The following is a 17,641-nucleotide window of genomic DNA, read 5'->3' as shown; positions in this document are numbered from 1 at the left end:
AAAACCCCGGAGCCCACAACCCAGCCCAGCGTTCGCCCTCCAGCCCCGGTCAGGGCTCTGCCACCGGGACCCGAACTCTGCATCTGCTCCCCCGGGACTCCCTCATCTCCTGCCCGGTCGGGCTGGGGGCTCTGCCTGGCTCCTGCCCTCGGCTACCAGCCTTGCCTGGGACCCCCGACCAGTTCTAGTCCCGTGGAGTGGGTGAGATCCCCCCCCAGCTCTGTTTTCTTCTCTACCTCAGGTATTAACCGTTAACAGTGTCCCTGCGATGCAGGTTTAGGCTCCGCGCGTGGTTATCGCTGTTATTCAATAAATAACATTTATGGTTAAACTGCCTGCGTCTCCCCCTCTCTCTCTCTGAACTTTACTCTTGTTTCTTTAGCTTCCCTTTTCATTCTGCAGCAACGCTCCTCTTACCTAAGCTGCAGATCCCTGTAGTGCCCCAAGATCCCGCGGGGTTTGCCCAGCCAGGGGGTTCCTGCCAGTACAGCTGGGAGGTGAGAGTGGGGACAGGGACGTGCTGAACCCGGGACATACGAGGGGGGCAGCCTGGCAGAGCCGCTCGACCCAGCCCGCCGAGTCCAGGGACATACAAGGGGTCAGCTTGAAAGTGCTGATTGACCCGGTCTGCTCAGACTCTGTGTGTGTGTGTGTCCCTGCTCTGTGTGTGTGTGTGTCCCTGCTGGCTGTGTGTGTGTGTGTGTGTGTCTCTCTCCCTGCTGGCTGTGTGTGTGTGTGTGTGTGTGCTCTCTGTGTGTGTGTGTGTGTGTGTGTGAGTGTGTGTGTGTGTGTGCGGGGGCGGGGTTGGTTAATTCCTCACAAGCCGCCCCACAATGGCTGGTCTGTGGGGCTGCGGCCCCCTGGCACTTAACCGATCAGTGTGGGGCCGGGGTAAACAGACGACACAGGCCCCGGCACGGCCCTGGGGCCATGGGGAGCCCTGACTGCCTGGGCAGAGCCCCCTGCTGCCCCCCCCCCGCAGCCCAGCCCCTAGCGCCGCCCTGGGGCCATGGGGAGCCCTGACTGCCCAGCAGAGCCCCCCGATGCCCCCCCCCCCAGTGCCGGAGCGAACGGGTTGCAGCTGCCCGAGCTCTGTGGGTTTCCTGATTGCTTCACCACCTCCTTCCTCTTCCCCTCAGCGGCCGGGAACGAGGCCCCTCCCCAGAGCCAGCTGCCCCCAGAGGCCCCTCTGCCCGGATCACCCCCCAGCTCCACCATGCGCCCCCAGCTCCTGCCCCTGGCCCTCGCCCTCCTGGCAGCGCTGCCCCCGGGGGCGCAGGCAGGTAAGGAGCCAACTCGGCGGGTGCCGGGCCTCTCTGCCAGGCGGGGTGGGGCCGGGGCTGGGGCTGGGCTCGGCCGGGGCGGCAGCCAACGGGGCGGGAGGCTCAGGGCTTGTCCCAGGGCCCAGGAGTCCCGGTATAACCAGCCGCCCTGCCCCAGAGGTGGCTGCATCTCCACATGGGGGAGGGGTCCCTGGATAACTAGCCGCCCCACCCCAGAGGTGGCTGCATCTCCGCCCCGGGGGAGGGGTCCCTGGATAACCAGCCGCCCCACCCCAGAGGTGGCTGCAGCTCCGCCCCGGGGGAGGGGTCCCGGTATAACCAGCCGCCCCGCCCCAGAGGTGGCTGCATCTCCGCCCCGGGGGAGGGGTCCCCGTATAACCAGCCGCCCCGCCCCAGAGGTGGCTGCATCTCCGCCCCGGGGGAGGGGTCCCTGGATAACCAGCCGCCCCGCCCCAGAGGTGGCTGCATCTCCGCCCCGGGGGAGGGGTTCCTGTATAACGATGAGCCCGGCGGGGCTGCGTCCACACTGCAAAGCAACGGGCCCGGGGGCCTGGCTTGACTCCGGCTCGGCCCCTCCGTCCCCAGGACGCTGGTGTCGCGCGATGCGGGTGCAGCCGGCCCCTCGGCGGCACGGCCGGGGCTCCTGCAGGCCGGGCCCTGGCAGAAGACGGCCTGAGTGACAGGAGCCGGGTGCTGGGGGCCGTGTGGCGTGATGCCCGCGGGCGGCTTGTCCTGCCTGCAGCCTGGCGCCCCCTTGGGGACGGACGCAGGGCCGCAGCCGGGAGCTGGTAGCGGCCTCGCCCGGCCCCTGTGGATAAACCCTGCCAGGCCGAGGGGCTGCGGGCGGAGCTTTGTCAGGGGTGAACAGCGACCCCCTTTGCTCGTTAGCAAGGGGGGGCTCCTAGGGATCCCTGTATACGGGCCCCACCCCAGAGCTCGGTGCAACACTGGGCAAGGGGATCCCTGTATAATCAGCCACTCCACCCCAGAGGTGGCTGCATCTCAGCCCCGGGGGAGGGGTCCGTCACTTTTACTCTCTTGTAGGCAGGAACCACTCGGCTCTGGTGTTCGCAGGCCCGGAGGTGACGGCAGTAGCCGGCTCACGTGTGAATCTGTCCTGCACCCTGACGGGGCCGAGGCTGAGCTGGCTGTGGGTCCCGCGGTACCCGCTCTGCGCTGGTGGCAGCAGTGGGATACAGACGATTTACACAGTGACGGCGGCCGGGGAACACGACGCTCCGGAGGGGAGATTTCAGAAGCGGCTGCGGCTCCTAACGAGTTGGGGAAACCAACCCTCCATCCTCGAACTCCGACCCCTCCACATGAACGACTCGGGGGCCTTCTTCTGTGCCAGCCCCAGCCAGGAGGCCCCATTGATCTCCGTGACCGTCACCCCCGGTAACGGCTCTGCCGGGGGGCGGGGAGCCAGGACACCTGGGTTCCATCCTGGGCTCTGGGAGGGCAGTGGGGCTGGTGGGTCAGAGTAGAGGGGGCTGGGAGTCAGGACTAACTGGGTTCTCTCCCATCTTTGAAAGGTAGGGAGGGGTTGAGGGTTTTGATGGGGGGCTATAGCCTGGGGCGGGAGGGTGGAGTGACAAGCAGCCAGCAGGGGGGTGTTGTTAACTGGATCCATCACTTTGGGCTCTGCCCCCACAGGCTGCCCGGCCGGCGCGTCCATCACCGCAGTCCCCCAGGGGCCGGTCGTGGAGGGAGCGTTTCTGTCGCTCTCCTGTTCCCCCTGTGGGGCGCAGGGACCCACCTCACCCCCAGCAGGGGGCGACATGTGGCGGCTCAATGGGAAGTCGCCGCCAGACCCCACAGCCCTTCGGATCCTGAGGGCCAAGGTGACGATAGAGGGTTTCTCCAGCCGGTTCGAGGGTCTGTGGAGCTGCCACCTGCCTGGGGATCCCCCCCGGTCTGGGGGCTACTGCCTGGAGCGCCACCCGGGGGCCCACGGGACCCAGGAGAGCCCCCCACCCGGCCCCTCCCCCGTCAGTCCAGGTGAGCTGTCATAGGTTTGTTCCCCACTTTGAACTTTAGCGTCCAAAAGCTGGGGACCTGCATGGATCCTTCTAAGCTTAAATCCCAGCTTAGATCTGGTAACACTGCCACCAGCCAAAAATAGAGTGTTTTGGCACACTCCCTGTCCCCCCAAACCTTCCCTGGGGAGCCCAGATCCAAACTCCTGGGATCTTAACACAAAGGGAAATAAACCATTTCCCCACCTTTCCCCCTCCCAGACTTCCCCTCCCTTGGTCGTCAGGGAAAACTGCTTTGATTCAAACGCCTTGAATCTAAAACAAAAAGGGATTCACCTTCCCCTCTCCTCTCTTCCCCCACCTGTCCCTGGTGAGTCAGACTAATCCCCTGGGGCCTCAAACAAGGGAAAAATCAGTCAGGTTCTTAAAAAGAAAAGCTTTTAATTAAAGAAAGAAAAAGTAAAAGCTCTCTCTGTAAAACCCGGATGGAAGTTTACAGGGTCCAGCTTATAAAAACTAGAGGGACTCTAGCTTAAGTACAGCAAAGAGGTAAAATATTGTTCCAGCAAATACACATTTGCAAATACAGAAATCAATCAAAAGACTAACCCGCCTTTCTACTACTCACTGTACTGACTAGGAGAGAATATTTCAGGAAGCTTGGAGAGCCTGGATGTACGTCTGGCCCCTCGTAGAGCCCAAAAGAGAACAACCCCCCCAACACAGAACCCAGACAAAGGCTTCCCTCCACCGAGGTTTGAAAGTATCTTGTCCCCTGATTGGGCCTCTGGTCAGGTGTCAGCCAGGTTACCTGAGCTTGTTAACCCTTTCCAGGTAAAAGAGACATTAACCCTTTACCATCTGTTTATGACATGAGCGGATCTCCCCAGGCCCTGCGCCCGCCTCGCGTCTCCGCCCGATTCCAGCTCAGCTGGGGCTGCAGGCGACCGGCCGAGTGGCGGAGAAATGAAAGGCACCAGCCCTGGGTGAAGCCGTTCCCAGTGGCTGTTCCCCAGCTCCCACCCAGAGGTGGCTGCACCTCAGCACTGGGCAAGGGATCCCTGTGTAACCAGCCCCCACGCCCCACCCCAGCGTAGGCGCCGACTCTGTGGGTGCTCCAGGGCTGGAGCACCCACGGGGAAAAATTAGTGGGTGCACCGCACCCACCAGCAGCCAAGCTCCCCCCTCCTCGCCTCCTTCTCCCCCTCCCTCCCAGAACTTCCTGCTGCCTAACAGCTGTTTGGCAGCGATTAGGACTTTCCCCGCTCAGGGGAGGAAGTGCAGAAGAGGCAGGGCCGGGGCGGGGACTTGGGGGGAGGGGGTGGAATGGGGCTGGGGTGGCAGCGGTGCAGGAGCAGGGCCATGGGTGGAGGGAGGTGTTGGGCACCCACTGGGAATAGGGGACGTCAGTGCCTATGCACCCCAGAGGTGGCTGCAGCTCAGCACCCGGAGAGGGGTCCCCGTGTAACCAGCCCCTGTCCCGCCCCAGAGGCGGCTGCAGCTCAGCGCCCGGCGAGGGGTCCCCTGTAACCAGCCCCGTGTCCCGCCCCAGAGGTGGCTGCAGCTCAGCGCCCGGCGAGGGGTCCCCTGTAACCAGCCCCGTGTCCCGCCCCAGAGGTGGCTGCAGCTCAGCGCCCGGCGAGTGATCCCAGCCCCAATTCTTTCCCCAGGCCCCAATCCCACCTCGCTCCTGGCTCTGGTCGGGGGCTGCGCGGGGGCCGCGCTGGGCCTGGTCCTCGTGGGCATCGTCGCTGTTATTTGCTGTAGGAGGCGCCGGGCCAGGGCCGCCAGGTACAGGGGGGCGATGGGGGGGGCGGTGCTGGGGGCTGAACAATCCCGGGGGGCGGGGGAGGTAGGTGGGGTCAGTCCATGGGGGGGGGGGATGGACTGGGGCAGCGATAGGGGGAGATTCCATGGGGGGGCAGGATGGGGAGGGAGTCGGGGGGGTCCCATGGGGGCTAATGGGGCTATAGGGGAAAATATTTCTATAGGGGACGGGGGGCGATTGGGGACTGAAGGGTGGGGTGTCCTATAGGGGCTGGTACATACAGGCCATCCTAGTCCATAGGGGAGGGGCCCAGGCTGGGGGCTATAGGGGATGCCGCTCTATAGGGGCCGGGAGAGGCAGACACAGAGCTCTGTACCCTGGGTGGGTATAGACCCTATAGGGGGCTGGTGAAGGGATAGCGGGAGAGTTCCTCTGTGGGGGCCTGAGGCAGTGGGGCAGCCTGGGGGCCGTAGGGCAGGGGATTCTCTGGGGGGGAGGCCACTGGCTGCTATAGGGGGTTATTCCATAGGGGCTGGGCCTGGTCCAGGCATTTCCCTGCCTCTAACTGTCCCCCTCCCCCCCCCCCGCGCGACCCCCAGGGTGACGGAAATGGACAGAAAATCGGAGCGAGCAGGTGAGCGGCGGGGCGGGGAATGGGGCAGGGGCCTGTCCCCTCTGGGGGGCTCCAGCTCCCCCCAGCCCCAGGGCGGGACTGGCTGGCTCAGGGGGGCAGGGACTGGCTGGCTCAGGGGGGCGGGGAATGGGGCAGGGGCCTGTCCCCTCTAGGGGGCTCCGGCTCCCCCCGGCCCCAGGGCGGGGACTGGCTGGCTCAGGGGGGCAGGGAATGGGGCAGGGGCCTGTCCCCGCTGGGGGGCGCCGGCCCCCCCCGGCCCCCGGGCCGGGACTGGCTGGCTCAGGGGGGTGGGGAACGGGGCAGGGGCCTGTCCCCTCGGGGGGGCTGGTGGCCCAAGCCGTGGCCTCCGTCACCTTTCACTGTCTCTCTCTGTTCCCAGCGGAGCAGCCCGGCCCCCCCGCGCCTGCCAGAGCCGAGCAGAAGCCGCCGTCCCCCGACCCCCACCCTGATGGCGAGGTGACTCCCCTGGCAGTCGGGGGGGGGGGACTCGGCCGGAGGCACTGGGTGGGGGGAGCGGGGTGGGGGCTTGGCAAGGGATTGGGGGGCTGAGATGGGGGCTCGGCTGCGGGCTGAACAGGGGGCGCTGGGCTGGGGAGCAGCCTGGGGTCTCAGCAGGGGGCGGGGGCTGAGCAGGGGGCAGGGGAATGGGTGGGGGTCAGCAGGGGGCGCTGGTCGGGGGGAGCAGGGGGGGGGCTCGCCAGGGGGCGGGGGGGCTGAGCAGGGGGCTCTCCCCTGGCAGTCAGGGGGCGCTGGGCTGCGGGCGCTCACTAGGGGGCGCTCTGCCATCAGCTCGCTCAGCGGGTCGCTCGCCCCCGGGGCCGTAACGCCCCCCTAACCCCGCTCTGTCCTGCCCGCTCTCCGCAGGGCCCCGAGGGGATCTCGTACAGCACCGTGCACTTCCAGGCGCCCCGCGGGGCCGGGGCCAGGGTGGAAACCAGCCCGGCCACCATCTACTCCGAGCTGGCCACCGGCCACGGCTGACGAGCGCGGGCACCTCTGGGGCACGGCCAGGCCCCAGCTCGGGGAAAGACGCCCCCTTCCCTGGAGACTCCCAGCCCCAGGTGATTAGGGTGTGGGTGGGGGAGGGTCTATGAGACCAATTCTCTGGTCTGGGTTGGGGGGGGGTGGGGGAACTGGGTTGACAATATTGTAGGTCCTACATTATGTATTGTAAACAAGTCCAAGTGGGGCATGGCCCCTGTGAAGTTTTCTGAGGTTTCAACTGGCAACAGACAGGAGGAGGGGCCCCGTCTCCGTTCCTACCCCCTGGGAGTCACGTCATAGGTCCTACATTATGTATCATAAACAATGCAAGGTGTAAATAAAGTGAGCGCTGCCCATGAATGAAATTTTGTATGGCTAGAAGGAGTGGGAGGGGGAGGGAGGGTGTATGGCCAAGGAAACTGGTGCTGATGGGAATCAGTCACAATCCACAAACAATATGGTAGGTCCTACATTATATATTGCAAACAAATCAAAGCATAAACAAAATGTACATGAGTTGTGTATAGTTTTACCCCCACTTTCTTCTCCAATTGTTAGAAGAAGATTAGGGGTATTCCCAATGAGGAACCAGTCCCCCCTCCATTATAGTCCACTGAGAACAATATTGTAGGTCCTACATGATGTATTGTAAACAAGATAAACTGTAAACAAACAGAATCTATTTTTTTGCTGGTCCAAACGGTGGAATACCGTGGGAGATGGGTGGGGCTCCTGCTCATGGCAACCAGTGGCCTGGTCTTCCTGACTGCTGAGAATAATATTGTAGGTCCTACCCTGTGTACTGTACAGAAACCCAAGTGTAAACACAACGGGTACTAGCCCCAAAGGACATTTTCTACTTCTCCAAGTGGCAGCAGCTGGGGGCTCTTACATTATGACGCCCTGACTACAATATTGTAGGTCCTACATTTTGTATTGTAAACAAACCAAAGCATCAAAAAAGAGCGGGATGGGGGGGGGCGGGGGTTGGGTCCAGTGGGACAAGGTCCATGGGAACCGGTCCCTCTCTCATCCTGTCTCCTGGGGAAAATAGGGTAGGTCCTACCTTATGTATCGCAAACAAATCAACTGTAAACAACGGGAGGAGGTCGTGCAAAGCACGTTAAGGCGTCTCCAAAGGGGAGGGATTCCCTCAGCTCCTGCCCTGGCAGAACCTTCCTATAGGGCCTACGTTATGTTTGTAAACAAGCCGAGCTGTACACAAAGTGGCTGCAGGTTGTGTGTCCAACATTCACCTTCCCCAGGCAACAGCAGGGCCAGGGCCGTTCCCAGGGGGGCCCTGAGCGCGGGAACTGGCCATTCTGTACTCCTGCCGGGGGGAATAATAATGTAGGTCCTACATTATGTGTAGTAAATACATGGTCGGTGAGCAGAGCGGATGGGGGCCCAGAGGGGAGTTTCCGGCGTCGCAGGCGAGTGGAAGGGGGTGGGGGTCAGTGCAGGGTGGACGCAGCGCCCGGGAGCGGAGGCCTCAGTCCCGCTGGGGCCTGAAAGACAGGAAAGGAGGGAGACAGACGGCGTGTGAGGCCCACGGCAGAGAGCAGCGGGGGCAGCGGGGCTCTGCCCTGGCAGTCAGGGCTCCCCATTGCCCCTGGGAGCAGGGCAGGGAGCCCGCAGGCGCTGGGCTGTGGGAGGCGGGGTGGGGGCAGCAGGGGTTGGGCAGCGGGGCAGGGAGCCCGCGGGGCGCTGGCCTGCAGGGAACGGGGTGGGGGCAGCAGGGGTTGGGTAACGGGGCAGGGAGCCCGCAGGCGCGCTGGGCTGCGGGAGCGGGGTGGGGGCAGCAGGGGTTGGGCAGCGGGGCAGGGGAGCCCGCAGGGGCGCTGGGCTGTGGGGAGCGGGGTGGGGGGCAGCAGGGGGGGTTGGGCAGCGGGGGGGCAGGGGGAGCCCCGCAGGGGGCGCTGGGCTGTGGGGAGCGGGGGGGGGGGCAGCAGGGGGGGTTGGGCAGCGGGGCAGGGAGGCCCGCAGGGCGCGCTGGGGAACGGGGCGGGGTGGGGGCAGCAGGGGTTTGGGCTGCAGGGGCAGGAGCCCGCAGGGGCGCTAGGAGCAGGGGAGCCCACAGGGGCGCTGGGCTGTGGGGAGCGGGGTGGGGGCAGCAGGGGAGCCCGCAGGGGCGCTGGGCTGTGGGGCAGGGAGCCCGCAGGGGCGGGGGCAGCAGGGGGGCAGCAGGGGGCGCTGGGGGACGGGGGCGGGTACCTGCCGGCCGGCCGGGCCCGGGTTCTCCAGTGCACGAAGCCGACGGCCCCGAGGCTGGCGCTGAGGAAGAGGAAGGCGAGGCCGCAGCGCAGGGCCAGCACCGTCACCCCCCCGCCGCGGCCGGGCGCCGAGCCTGGGACCAGAGACAGACGCTTGAGCGGCCACGAACCCAGAGCGGAGCTGCAGCCACCTCTGGGGCGGGACAGGGGCTGGTTACCCAGGGACCCCCCGCCCGGCGCTGGGCTGCAGCCACCTCTGGGGCGGGACAGGCGCTGCCAGCACAGGGACCCCTTGGTACGTTTCCCCCACAGGTGGGTTGTGGACCCCAGCGCCCAGGTCTGATCCAAACTCGAGGGTCCCAGCCGACCTCCCCCCGTCGCTCCCCACCCCACTGCTGGGGCGTCGCCGTTCTGTGTGGCTGGTACCCAGCTGCCCCGCCCCAGAGGTGGCTGCATTGACTGCCAGGGACACAGGGCTGAATACGCACCTGGACTGACGGGGGAGGGGCCGGGTGGGGGGCTCTCCTGGGTCCCGTGCGCCCCCGGGTCACGCTCCAGGCAGTAGCCCCCAGACCGGGGGGGATCCCCAGGCAGGCGGCAGCTCCACAGACCCTCCCAGCGGCTGGAGAAATCCACTATTGTCACCTTGGCCCTCAGGATCCGAAGGCCTGTGGAGTTTGGTAGCGTCTCCCCATTGAGCCGCCACGTGGCGCCCCCTGCTGGGGGTGAGGTGGGTCCCTGCGCCCCACAGGGGGAACAGGAGAGCGACACAGACGCTCCCTCCACGACCGGCCCCTGGGGGATCATTTCGATGGACGCCCCGGCCGGGCAGCCTGTGGGGGCAGAGCCCAAAGTGATGGAGCCAGTTAACGACCCGCCCCCTGCTGGCTGCTTGTCACTCCACCCCCCGCGCCCCCCCCCCGCTCCAGGCTATAGCCCCCCCATCAAAATCCTCAACCTTCCCCCCTCCCAGAGCGAGGAGAGAACCCAGGCGTCCTGGCTCCCAGCCCCCCGGCAGAGCCGTTACCGGGGGTGACGGTCACGGAGATGGGTGGGGCCTCCTGCCTGGGGCTGGCACAGAAGAAGGCCCCCGAGTCGCTCATGTGGAGGGGTTGGAGTTGGAGGACGAAGGTTCGGGTACCCTGATCCATTAGGAAACGCAGCCGCTTCTGAAACCTCCCCTCTGGAGCATCGTGTGCCCCGGCTGCCGTCACTGTGTAGATCGTCTGTATCCCACCGCTGCCACCAGCGCAGCGCGGGTACCGCGGGACCCACCGCCAGCTCAGCTCTGGCCCCGTCAGGTTGCAGGGGAGACTCGCACTCAAGCCGGCTTCTGCCGTCACCTCCGGGCCTGCGAACACCAGAGCCAGATGGGTCCTGCCCTGGAGAGACAGGGACCCCTCGCCTGGTGCTGAGATGCAGCCACCTCTGGGGTGGGGTGGCTGATTATACAGGGATCCCCTTGCCCAGTGTTGCGATGCAGCTAGCTCTGGGGTGGGGCCCGTATACAGGGATCCCCCTGTGACCCTAAGAGCCCCCCCTTGCTAACGAGCAAAGGGGGTCACCGTTCAGCACCGGTAACCCCTGACAACGCCCTGCCCGCAGCCCCTTGGCCTGGCAGTGTTTATCCACAGGGGCCGGGCGAGGCCGCTACCAGCTCCCGGCTGCGGCCCTGCGTCCGTCCCCGAGGGGGCGCCAGGCTGCAGGCAGGACAAGTCCCCCCCCCCGGCGAGGGCAGCCAGGGTGTCTGGGACACGGGCGGCCAGACAGACGTCGCGGAGACACCGGAGCCCGGGGGTGGGTGGGGGTTACAAACCAGTGTGGCTGCCCCAGCCCCAGGCAAACGCTGCCCCGGCTTCCGCTGCAGCGCGACCCTGCCCGGGGTCTGGGCCCCTTCGTGCCTGGCTGTGAGCCCGTCCCCGTTCAGCTGCTCTGAGGCGTGTTACGCCCCGTGGGTCATGGGCAGCCGCTCTCCTCCCCCCTCGCCCCCAGCCCCTCTGCCAGCCAGGCCAGGCCTGGCCGTGCCCCGGGGAGGTGGCCGACCGGCCAGTGGTGTCAGGGAATCACCACTGGCGAGTCTGGGGATCCAGAGAGACCTCCCCAGTGTGGAGCTGCAGCCACCTCTGGGGCGGGGCGGCCGGTTATACCGGGACCCCTCCCCCGGGGCGGAGATGCAGCCACCTCTGGGGCGGGGCGGCCGGTTATCCAGGGACCCCTCCCCCGGGGCGGAGATGCAGCCACCTCTGGGGCGGGGTGGCCAGTTATCCAGGGACCCCTCCCCCGTGTGGAGATGCAGCCACCTCTGGGGGCGGGGCAGCTGGTTATCCAGGGACCCCTGCCCCGGGGCGGAGATGCAGCCACCTCTGGGGCGGGGCGGCTGGTTATCCAGGGACCCCTCGGCCCTGGGACAAGCCCTGAGCCTCCCGCCCCGTTGGCTGCCGCCCCGGCCGAGCTCGGCCCCGGCCCCGGCCCCACCCCGCCTGGCAGAGAGGCCCGGCCCCCGCCGGGTCGGCTCCTTACCTGCCTGCGCCCCCGGGGGCAGCGCTGCCAGGAGCGCAAGGGCCAGGGGCAGGAGCTGGGGGCGCATGGTGGCGCTGGGGGGTGATCCGGGCAGAGGGGCCTCTGGGGGCAGCTGGCTCTGGGGAGGGGCCTCGTTCCCGGCCGCTGAGGGGAAGAGGAAGGAGGTGGTGAAGCAACCAGGAAACCCACAGAGCTCGGGCAGCTGCAACCCCTTCGCTCCGGCACTGGGGGGGTAGCAGGGGGCTCCGCCTGGGCAGTCAGGGCTCCCCATGGCCCCAGGGAGCAGGGCAGGGGAGCCACACAGGGGGTGGAGGCAGCAGGGGGCGCTGGCGCGAAAGGGGCAGGTACCTGCTGGCCGGCCGGCCCCGGGTTCCCCAGTGCACAGAGCCTATGGCCCCTCGCTGGGCGCTGGGCTGCAGCCACCTCTGGGGCGGGACAGGGGGCTGCCAGCACAGGGACCCCTTTGTACGTTTCCCCCCACAGGTGGGCTGTGGACTCCAGCGCCCAGGTCTGATCCAAACTCGGGGGTCCCAGCCGACCTCCCCCCGTGGCCTCCAGGCTCCCCCGTCGCTCCCCACCCCACCCCAACACTGGGGCGTCGCCGTTCTGTGTGGCTGGTACCCAGCTGCCCCACCCCAGAGGTGGCTGCATTGACTGACAGGGACACAGGGCTGAACACGCACCTGGACTGACGGGGGTGGGGCCGGGTGGGGGGCTCTCCTGGGTCCCGTGCGCCCCCGGGTGGCGCTCCAGGCAGTAGCCCCCAGACCGGGGGGGTCCCCAGGCAGGCGGCAGCTCCACAGACCCCCGAACGAGCTGGAGAAACCCTCTATCGTCACCGTGTTCGACCTCAGGATCCGAAGGGCTGTGGGGTCTGGTGGCGGCTTCCCATTGAGCCGCCACATGGCGCCCCCTGCTGGGGGTGGTGGGTCCCTGCGCCCCACAGGGGGTACAGGAGAGCGACACAGACGCTCCCTCCCCGACTGGCCCCTGGGGGATCATTTCGATGGACGCCCCGGCCGGGCAGCCTGTGTTGGCAGAGCCCAAAGTGATGGGTCCAGTTAACGACCCGCCCCTGCTGGCTGCTTGTCACTCCACCCCCCCCTGCTCCGGGCTATAGCCCCCCCATCAAAATCCTCAACCCCACCCCCTCCCAGAGCCAGGGAGAGAACCCAGGCGTCCTGGCTCCCCTCCCCCCAGCAGTGCTGTTACCAGGCGTGACGGTCATGGAGATCAGTGGGGCCTCCTGCCTGGGGCTGGCACAGAAGAAGGCCCCCGAGTCGTTCATGTGGAGGGGTCGGAGTTCGAGGATGGAGGTTCGGGTGCCCTGATCCATTAGGAGCCGCAGCCGCTTCTGAAACCTCCCCTCTGGAGCGTTGGCTGCCCCGGCCGCCATCACTGTGTAAATCGTCTGTATCCCACCGCTGCCACCAGCGCAGCGCGGGTACCGCGGGACCCACCGCCAGCTCAGCCCCGGCCCAGTCAGGGTGCAGGGGAGACTCACACTCGAGCCGGCTTCTGCTGTCACCTCTGGGCCTGCGAACACCAGAGCCGAGTGGTTCCTGCCTACGAGAGGGCTCGAGTGACGAGGACCCCTGGCCTGGCGCAGAGATGCAGCCACCTCTGGGGCGGGTAACAGCTGAACACAAGTTTGGGACAGGAAGTGAAGGGGAGGGGGGCATCCAGGTGACACCGCAGGGGGAGATTTTTAGGGCTCACCAGCTCTGGGGCTCTGCTGGGAGTTGGGTTCCATACTGAGCACACTGGGGCCAGGGCAGAGCCCCCGCTGAGCCCCACGTTCCCCGGCCGAGCCCCCACCCAGTGAGCGAGAGATCCCAGCCCCACGGCCCGGTCGGCTCCTCACCTGGCTGGGCCCCCGGGGGCACCGCTGGCAGAAGCGGGAGGGCCAGGGGCAGGAGAGGGGCCTGCATGGTGGAGCCGGGGAGGGGAGCGGGGGCTCCGGGAGGCGTCTGCCTCTGGGCAGGGGCGTTGTTCACAGGGCTACAGCAGAGAGGAAGCTGCAGCCAGCCAAGCCCAGGATGTGACACGGGCCCTCGTTCAGTAGCCGCCCTGTGCTAGGGACAGAACCCAGGAGTCCGGGCTCCCACCCCCTGCTCTAACCACTGGGCCCCACATCCCTCTCCACGCAGGGGTTCGAACCCAGGTGTCCTGGCTCCCAGCCCCCAGGTTTTCCCCACTTCCCACCTAGTGGTTTGTGCTGTTAACGGGCAGAGCGCAGAGCTGGGGGTGGCGGGTTCAAATCCTGTCCACGGAGGCAGGGGGGCTTGGCGTGAACTGCCCCATCGTCACTTGTCCCTCGGCAGGAGCGGAGACTCGGGGTGGGGTGGGGTGGGGGGCTCTGCACAGATGTTTGGGGCAGGAAAGGAGGGGGAGCTGCGTCTGCCTGACCCCCACCCCCCGGAGCCAGGCCCAAGGGTTGGGGTCTTGAGGACAGAAGTGACATCACAGACACGAGGGTTCAAGCTCAGATTTTAATGCCACAATCCGTTAACCTGGGGAACTCCCCACCACAGGACTTTAACAGGGATTTCTAGCATCTTCCAGCTGCATTTCCCATCACCTGGGAGCGGAGCCGGGGGGTGAACACAACTCAGGAGGGGGGAGCGGAGCCAGCTCAGGTGGGGGTCACACAATAGTGGCATAGACCGTGGTGCCGTGTGGGGGAGCGGGTGGGGCTCGAGGCACCAGGGGGTGCTGGACTTCAGCATAAAGCAGGGGGCCTGGGACCTGGGGAGAGAAGGGTTAATGAGTTAGAGATTTCCCTGTTACCCGCTGCCCCCCCCAGCTCTGCCGGTGCCCCTCACTCCCGACCCGCAGCCCCTGCCCCCGGCCCTCACTCCCGACCCGCAGCACCTGCCAGCCCAGCCCAGCCCTCCCGGCCCTCACTCCCGACCCGCAGCACCTGCCAGCCCAGCCCTGCCCCCCCCGCTCTGCCGGTGCCCCTCACTCCCGACCCGCAGCCCCCGCCGGTGCCCCTCACTCCCGACCCGCAGCCCCCGCTAGCCCAGCCCCACCTCACTCACTTTTCTTTCCCGACTCTGGGGCACGAGGCGTCTTTCGGTCGATTTGGCTCCGAGCCGCGGCTCCTCCAAGGGGGATAAACGGGGCCCGCGGGCTCCTTGGCACAGGATGGAGAGAAGGAGAAAATGGAGAGGGAAGCAGGGATGGGATAGTGCTGGGGGGGGGGGGGGTCTGAGCAAGGAGCCGGTCGACCTGTGGAACTACCCACCACTGGATCCTTAGGGACTGAACATGGGAGGGTTACGGACCCGGCTACTCAGGCAGGAGACCTGGGATCCACTCTGCACTCAGCTGGCGAGGCAGGATACCGGGGTAGCTGGGCCCACGGCTCTGACCCATGGTGGGAGCGGTGGGATACCAGAGTAGCTGGCCCCACGGCTCTGACCCATGGTGGGAACGGTGGGATATCTGGGCCTCACGGCTCTGACCCATGGTGGGAGCCGTGGGATATCTGGGCCCATGGCTCTGACCTATGGTGGAAGAGGCGGGATACCGGGGTAGCTGGGCTCCACGGCTCTGACCCATGGTGGGAGAAGTGGGATACCTGGCCCCATGGTTCGGCCTCATGGTGGGAGCCGTGGGATACCAGGGTAGCTGGCCCCATGGTGGGAGAGGTGGGATACCGGGATAGCTGGGCCCCACGGCTCTGACCCGCGGTGGGATATCTGGGCCCATGGCTCTGACCTATGGTGGGAGCGGTGGGATACCGGAGTAGCTAGGCTCCACGGCTCTGACCCATGGTGGGAGTGGTGGGATACCAGGGTAGCTGGGCGCCATGGGTCCGACCCATGGTGGGAGAGGTGGGATACCTGGCCCCATGGTTTGGCCTCATGGTGGGAGCCGTGGGATACCGGGGTAGCTGGCCCCATGGTGGGAGTGGTGGGATACCGGGATAGCTGGGCCCCACGGCTCTGACCCATGGTGGGAGCGGTGGGATATCGGGGTAACAGGCCTGCAGGTGGGGGGTTGGGAGTGTTTGTCTCTCTCACCTGTTTCGTTCTCTCGTTTGTTTCGATTCTGTCGGATCCTGAAGGAAGAAAATGGGAAAGAGACACGATGAAAACACGTTTCTCCCCACCCCCACCCCCGGACTCCTGGGTCCCTTCCCCCACCCTGTGGGGCTACCACTCCCCAGGCTCCTGGGTCTCCCTCTTCCTCCCCACCCCAGCTGGGGCCCTGCTCCCCGGACTCCTGGGTCCCTCCCTCCCTCTCCATGCCCAGCTGGGGCTCTGCTCCCCGGACTCCTGGGTCCCCGACTCACCTGCCCCGCCTCCGTCTCCACAGGCACCAGGCACCCAGCCCTGCCCCGATCAGACCCAGAGCTGCCGCCGGCGCCACGACCCAGATCCCCAACTCAGAGCCGGGGCCTGGAACAGAGGCAGGTTCAGGGCAGCAGGGGGCACCGTGGGGCAGGGTGGGGGGCACAATTGTACCTGCCCCCACTGCCCTGAGGGGGGGCTCCAGGCAGATCTCAAAGCCCCCAGGGCCGGCGCCGAGGAGGCGACATTCCCAGCGCCCCGAGGCCGCCCGCCGAGATGGGTCCAGCCGCACGGTGGCCCCCTGCTCCCTCTTGGTAGCCCAGCGCTGGTTGCCCAGGGGCTGGGAGTTGAGGACCCAGCGGAAGGAGGCCGGGCCGGCCAGCAGGGGGCAGCGGCGGCAGCGGAGGGTCAGGGCCGAGGGGGACGTCCGGTTGGAGGAGACGGTGAGGTTGTTCCGACAGCCTGGGGGGGGCAGAGGGGGGTGAGCGGGGGGGGCCCTGGCTGGGGAGCCCCCGGGGACCCCACAGCTGGCGGGGGGGCGGGGCCCTGGCTGGGGAGCCCCTGGGGACCCCACAGCTGGCGGGGGGGCCGGGGGGGTCTGGCCTCACCTCCTGTCACCTCCAGCCGGACGGGGGGCTCGGGCCCAGACTCCCCGTGGCAGGTGAAGGTCCCCGAGTCGCTCATGACCAGGTCCCGGAGCAGCAGGGCCCCCGGGGCTGAGGGGTGGGGGTCCAGGCGCCCCCTGAACTGGGGGGGCTCCGGCCCGGGGGGCAGCCGGGCGATTTCGAGGTTTCCGGGGTCGCCAGCACATTTGGGGTATCGGGGGGCCCAGACCCAGTGCAGCCGGGGGCCCGGAGCCCCGCAGGGCAGCAGGATCTGATCCCCGGCCCCCCGCACCTCCAGCCGCGGGGGGGAACCTGGGGGGGGGGAAGGGTTAGCGGTGCCCCTCACTCCCGACCCGCAGCCCCTGCCGCCCGCAGCCCTGCCCCCCCCCAGCGCTGCCGGTGCTCCTCACTCCCGACCCGCAGCCCCGCCCCCCGCAGCTCTGCCGGTGCCCCTCACTCCCAACCCAAAGCCCCTGCCAGCCCAGCCCTGCCGGTGCCCCTCACTCCCGACCCGCAGACCCTGCCAGCCCAGCCCTGCCCCCAGCTCTGCCGGTGCCCCTCACTCCCGACCCGCAGCCCCTGCCCCCCCCGCTCCGCCGGTGCCCCTCACTCCCGACCCGCAGCCCCTGCCGCCCCCAGCCCTGCCGGTGCCCCTCACTCCCGACCCGCAGCCCCTGCCCCCCCCAGCCCTGCCGGTGCCCCTCACTCCCGACCCGCAGCCCCTGCCGCCCCCAGCCCTGCCGGTGCCCCTCACTCCCGACCCGCAGCCCCTGCCCCCCCCCAGCCCTGCCGGTGCCCCTCACTCCCGACCCGCAGCCCCTGCCAGCCCCCGCCCAGTTCTGCCAGTGCCCCTCACCCCGCAGCGGGCCGGGCGCCAGCAGGGCCAGCAGGACCCAGACGGCCGAGCCCATCGGTTCAGGGCGTCTCCCCGCCAGGGTCTGCGTCTCGCTCCCGGGCAGGAACCGACGGGGGGGGGGGGCGGAAATGGGGGGAGCCGTCACGGTTGGCACCTCCGGGGCTGAGTCAGGGGCCGGGGCCCTTATCACGGCAGCCCAGACTTCCCCCGGCCCAGCCGCGCCCGGGTCTGCCGGGAGCCTGAGCCAGCCGGGCCCTGCAGCGTTCACTCTGAAACCTACCGATGGCCGCGCCCCGCCGTTCGTGCCTGCGGACGCCCCCCCACTGAGCTGCCCCCCCTGCTCCTGCCCTGCTGACAGAGGCAGCGAGTTCTGACAGCTGCCCCGGGAGCCCGTCCTCTGATTGTGGGGAGGCGAACGAGGCGCCCGCCCGTCTCCGGAGACCAGCGCTGACGCCGGCGGGGTTCTAATCCCAGGCTGCGGCCAGTGGCAACGAGTTC

General features: G+C 67.6%; 3 protein-coding genes and 1 long non-coding RNA gene across 6 annotated transcripts; 1 reads left to right on the top strand and 3 right to left on the bottom strand.

Annotated features, from left to right (window-relative positions):
- Positions 1 to 1,167: 1,167 nt before the first annotated feature.
- LOC120392483 lies at positions 1,168 to 6,728 on the top strand. Its single transcript, XM_039517264.1, has 7 exons — positions 1,168 to 1,283; positions 2,328 to 2,681; positions 2,940 to 3,284; positions 4,933 to 5,053; positions 5,630 to 5,664; positions 6,044 to 6,120; positions 6,529 to 6,728. The coding sequence occupies exons 1-7, from the start codon at positions 1,217 to 1,219 to the stop codon at positions 6,643 to 6,645; spliced, it is 1,116 nt and encodes a 371-aa protein (XP_039373198.1). The 5' UTR covers positions 1,168 to 1,216; the 3' UTR covers positions 6,646 to 6,728.
- On the bottom strand, positions 6,543 to 11,488 carry LOC120392490. 3 transcript variants are annotated; one of them, XM_039517281.1, is made up of 5 exons: positions 11,382 to 11,488; positions 9,889 to 10,212; positions 9,350 to 9,694; positions 8,863 to 8,995; positions 6,543 to 8,156 (listed from the first exon to the last, which is right to left on the bottom strand). In XM_039517281.1, exons 1-5 carry the CDS (start codon positions 11,446 to 11,448, stop codon positions 8,141 to 8,143), a joined length of 885 nt encoding a protein of 294 aa, XP_039373215.1. In that variant the 5' UTR covers positions 11,449 to 11,488; the 3' UTR covers positions 6,543 to 8,140. The 3 variants fall into 3 exon arrangements, with proteins under 3 accessions (XP_039373215.1, XP_039373217.1, XP_039373216.1); XM_039517283.1 differs by having other exon boundaries at positions 10,003 to 10,212; XM_039517282.1 differs by lacking the exon at positions 8,863 to 8,995.
- A 2,376-nt stretch (positions 11,489 to 13,864) lies between these two features.
- Positions 13,865 to 15,452, bottom strand: LOC120392504. Its single transcript, XR_005591703.1, has 3 exons — positions 15,413 to 15,452; positions 14,426 to 14,520; positions 13,865 to 14,129 (listed from the first exon to the last, which is right to left on the bottom strand). It is a non-coding gene; the product is annotated as an uncharacterized LOC120392504 (long non-coding RNA).
- Positions 15,453 to 15,680: 228 nt separating this feature from the next.
- Positions 15,681 to 17,230, bottom strand: LOC120392354. The gene is made up of 4 exons (XM_039517071.1): positions 17,144 to 17,230; positions 16,291 to 16,599; positions 15,857 to 16,144; positions 15,681 to 15,790 (listed from the first exon to the last, which is right to left on the bottom strand). Exons 1-4 carry the CDS (start codon positions 17,196 to 17,198, stop codon positions 15,681 to 15,683), a joined length of 762 nt encoding a protein of 253 aa, XP_039373005.1. The 5' UTR covers positions 17,199 to 17,230.
- Positions 17,231 to 17,641: the final 411 nt, after the last annotated feature.

This window comes from Mauremys reevesii, unplaced genomic scaffold (assembly GCF_016161935.1).
Source record: "Mauremys reevesii isolate NIE-2019 unplaced genomic scaffold, ASM1616193v1 Contig1, whole genome shotgun sequence".
Lineage (NCBI taxonomy): Eukaryota > Metazoa > Chordata > Testudines > Geoemydidae > Mauremys > Mauremys reevesii.
The sequence above is the reverse complement of the archived record's forward strand: the minus strand, read 5'-3'. Positions and strand labels throughout refer to the sequence as shown.

What these genes read in the sequence shown, in the direction of transcription:
- LOC120392354 (XM_039517071.1), bottom strand. Translation starts at nt 17,198, where the DNA reads ATGGGCTCGGCCGTCTGGGTCCTGCTGGCCCTGCTGGCGCCCGGCCCG. An exon ending in GGCGCCCGGCCCGCTGCGGG is followed by an intron (nt 16,600 to 17,143) that starts GTGAGGGGCACT and finishes CCCCCCCCCCAG; the next exon opens with GTTCCCCCCCGCGGCTGGAG. An exon ending in CCTCAGGGCAGTGGGGGCAG is followed by an intron (nt 15,791 to 15,856) that starts GTACAATTGTGC and finishes CCTCTGTTCCAG; the next exon opens with GCCCCGGCTCTGAGTTGGGG.
- LOC120392483 (XM_039517264.1), top strand. Translation starts at nt 1,217, where the DNA reads ATGCGCCCCCAGCTCCTGCCCCTGGCCCTCGCCCTCCTGGCAGCGCTG. An exon ending in GCCCCCGGGGGCGCAGGCAG is followed by an intron (nt 1,284 to 2,327) that starts GTAAGGAGCCAA and finishes ACTCTCTTGTAG; the next exon opens with GCAGGAACCACTCGGCTCTG. An exon ending in CAGAAAATCGGAGCGAGCAG is followed by an intron (nt 5,665 to 6,043) that starts GTGAGCGGCGGG and finishes CTCTGTTCCCAG; the next exon opens with CGGAGCAGCCCGGCCCCCCC.
- LOC120392490 (XM_039517281.1), bottom strand. Translation starts at nt 11,448, where the DNA reads ATGCGCCCCCAGCTCCTGCCCCTGGCCCTTGCGCTCCTGGCAGCGCTG. An exon ending in CTCCGTGACCGTCACCCCCG is followed by an intron (nt 9,695 to 9,888) that starts GTAACGGCTCTG and finishes CTGCCCCCACAG; the next exon opens with GCTGCCCGGCCGGGGCGTCC. An exon ending in CCCCTCCCCCGTCAGTCCAG is followed by an intron (nt 8,996 to 9,349) that starts GTGCGTATTCAG and finishes CTCTGGTCCCAG; the next exon opens with GCTCGGCGCCCGGCCGCGGC.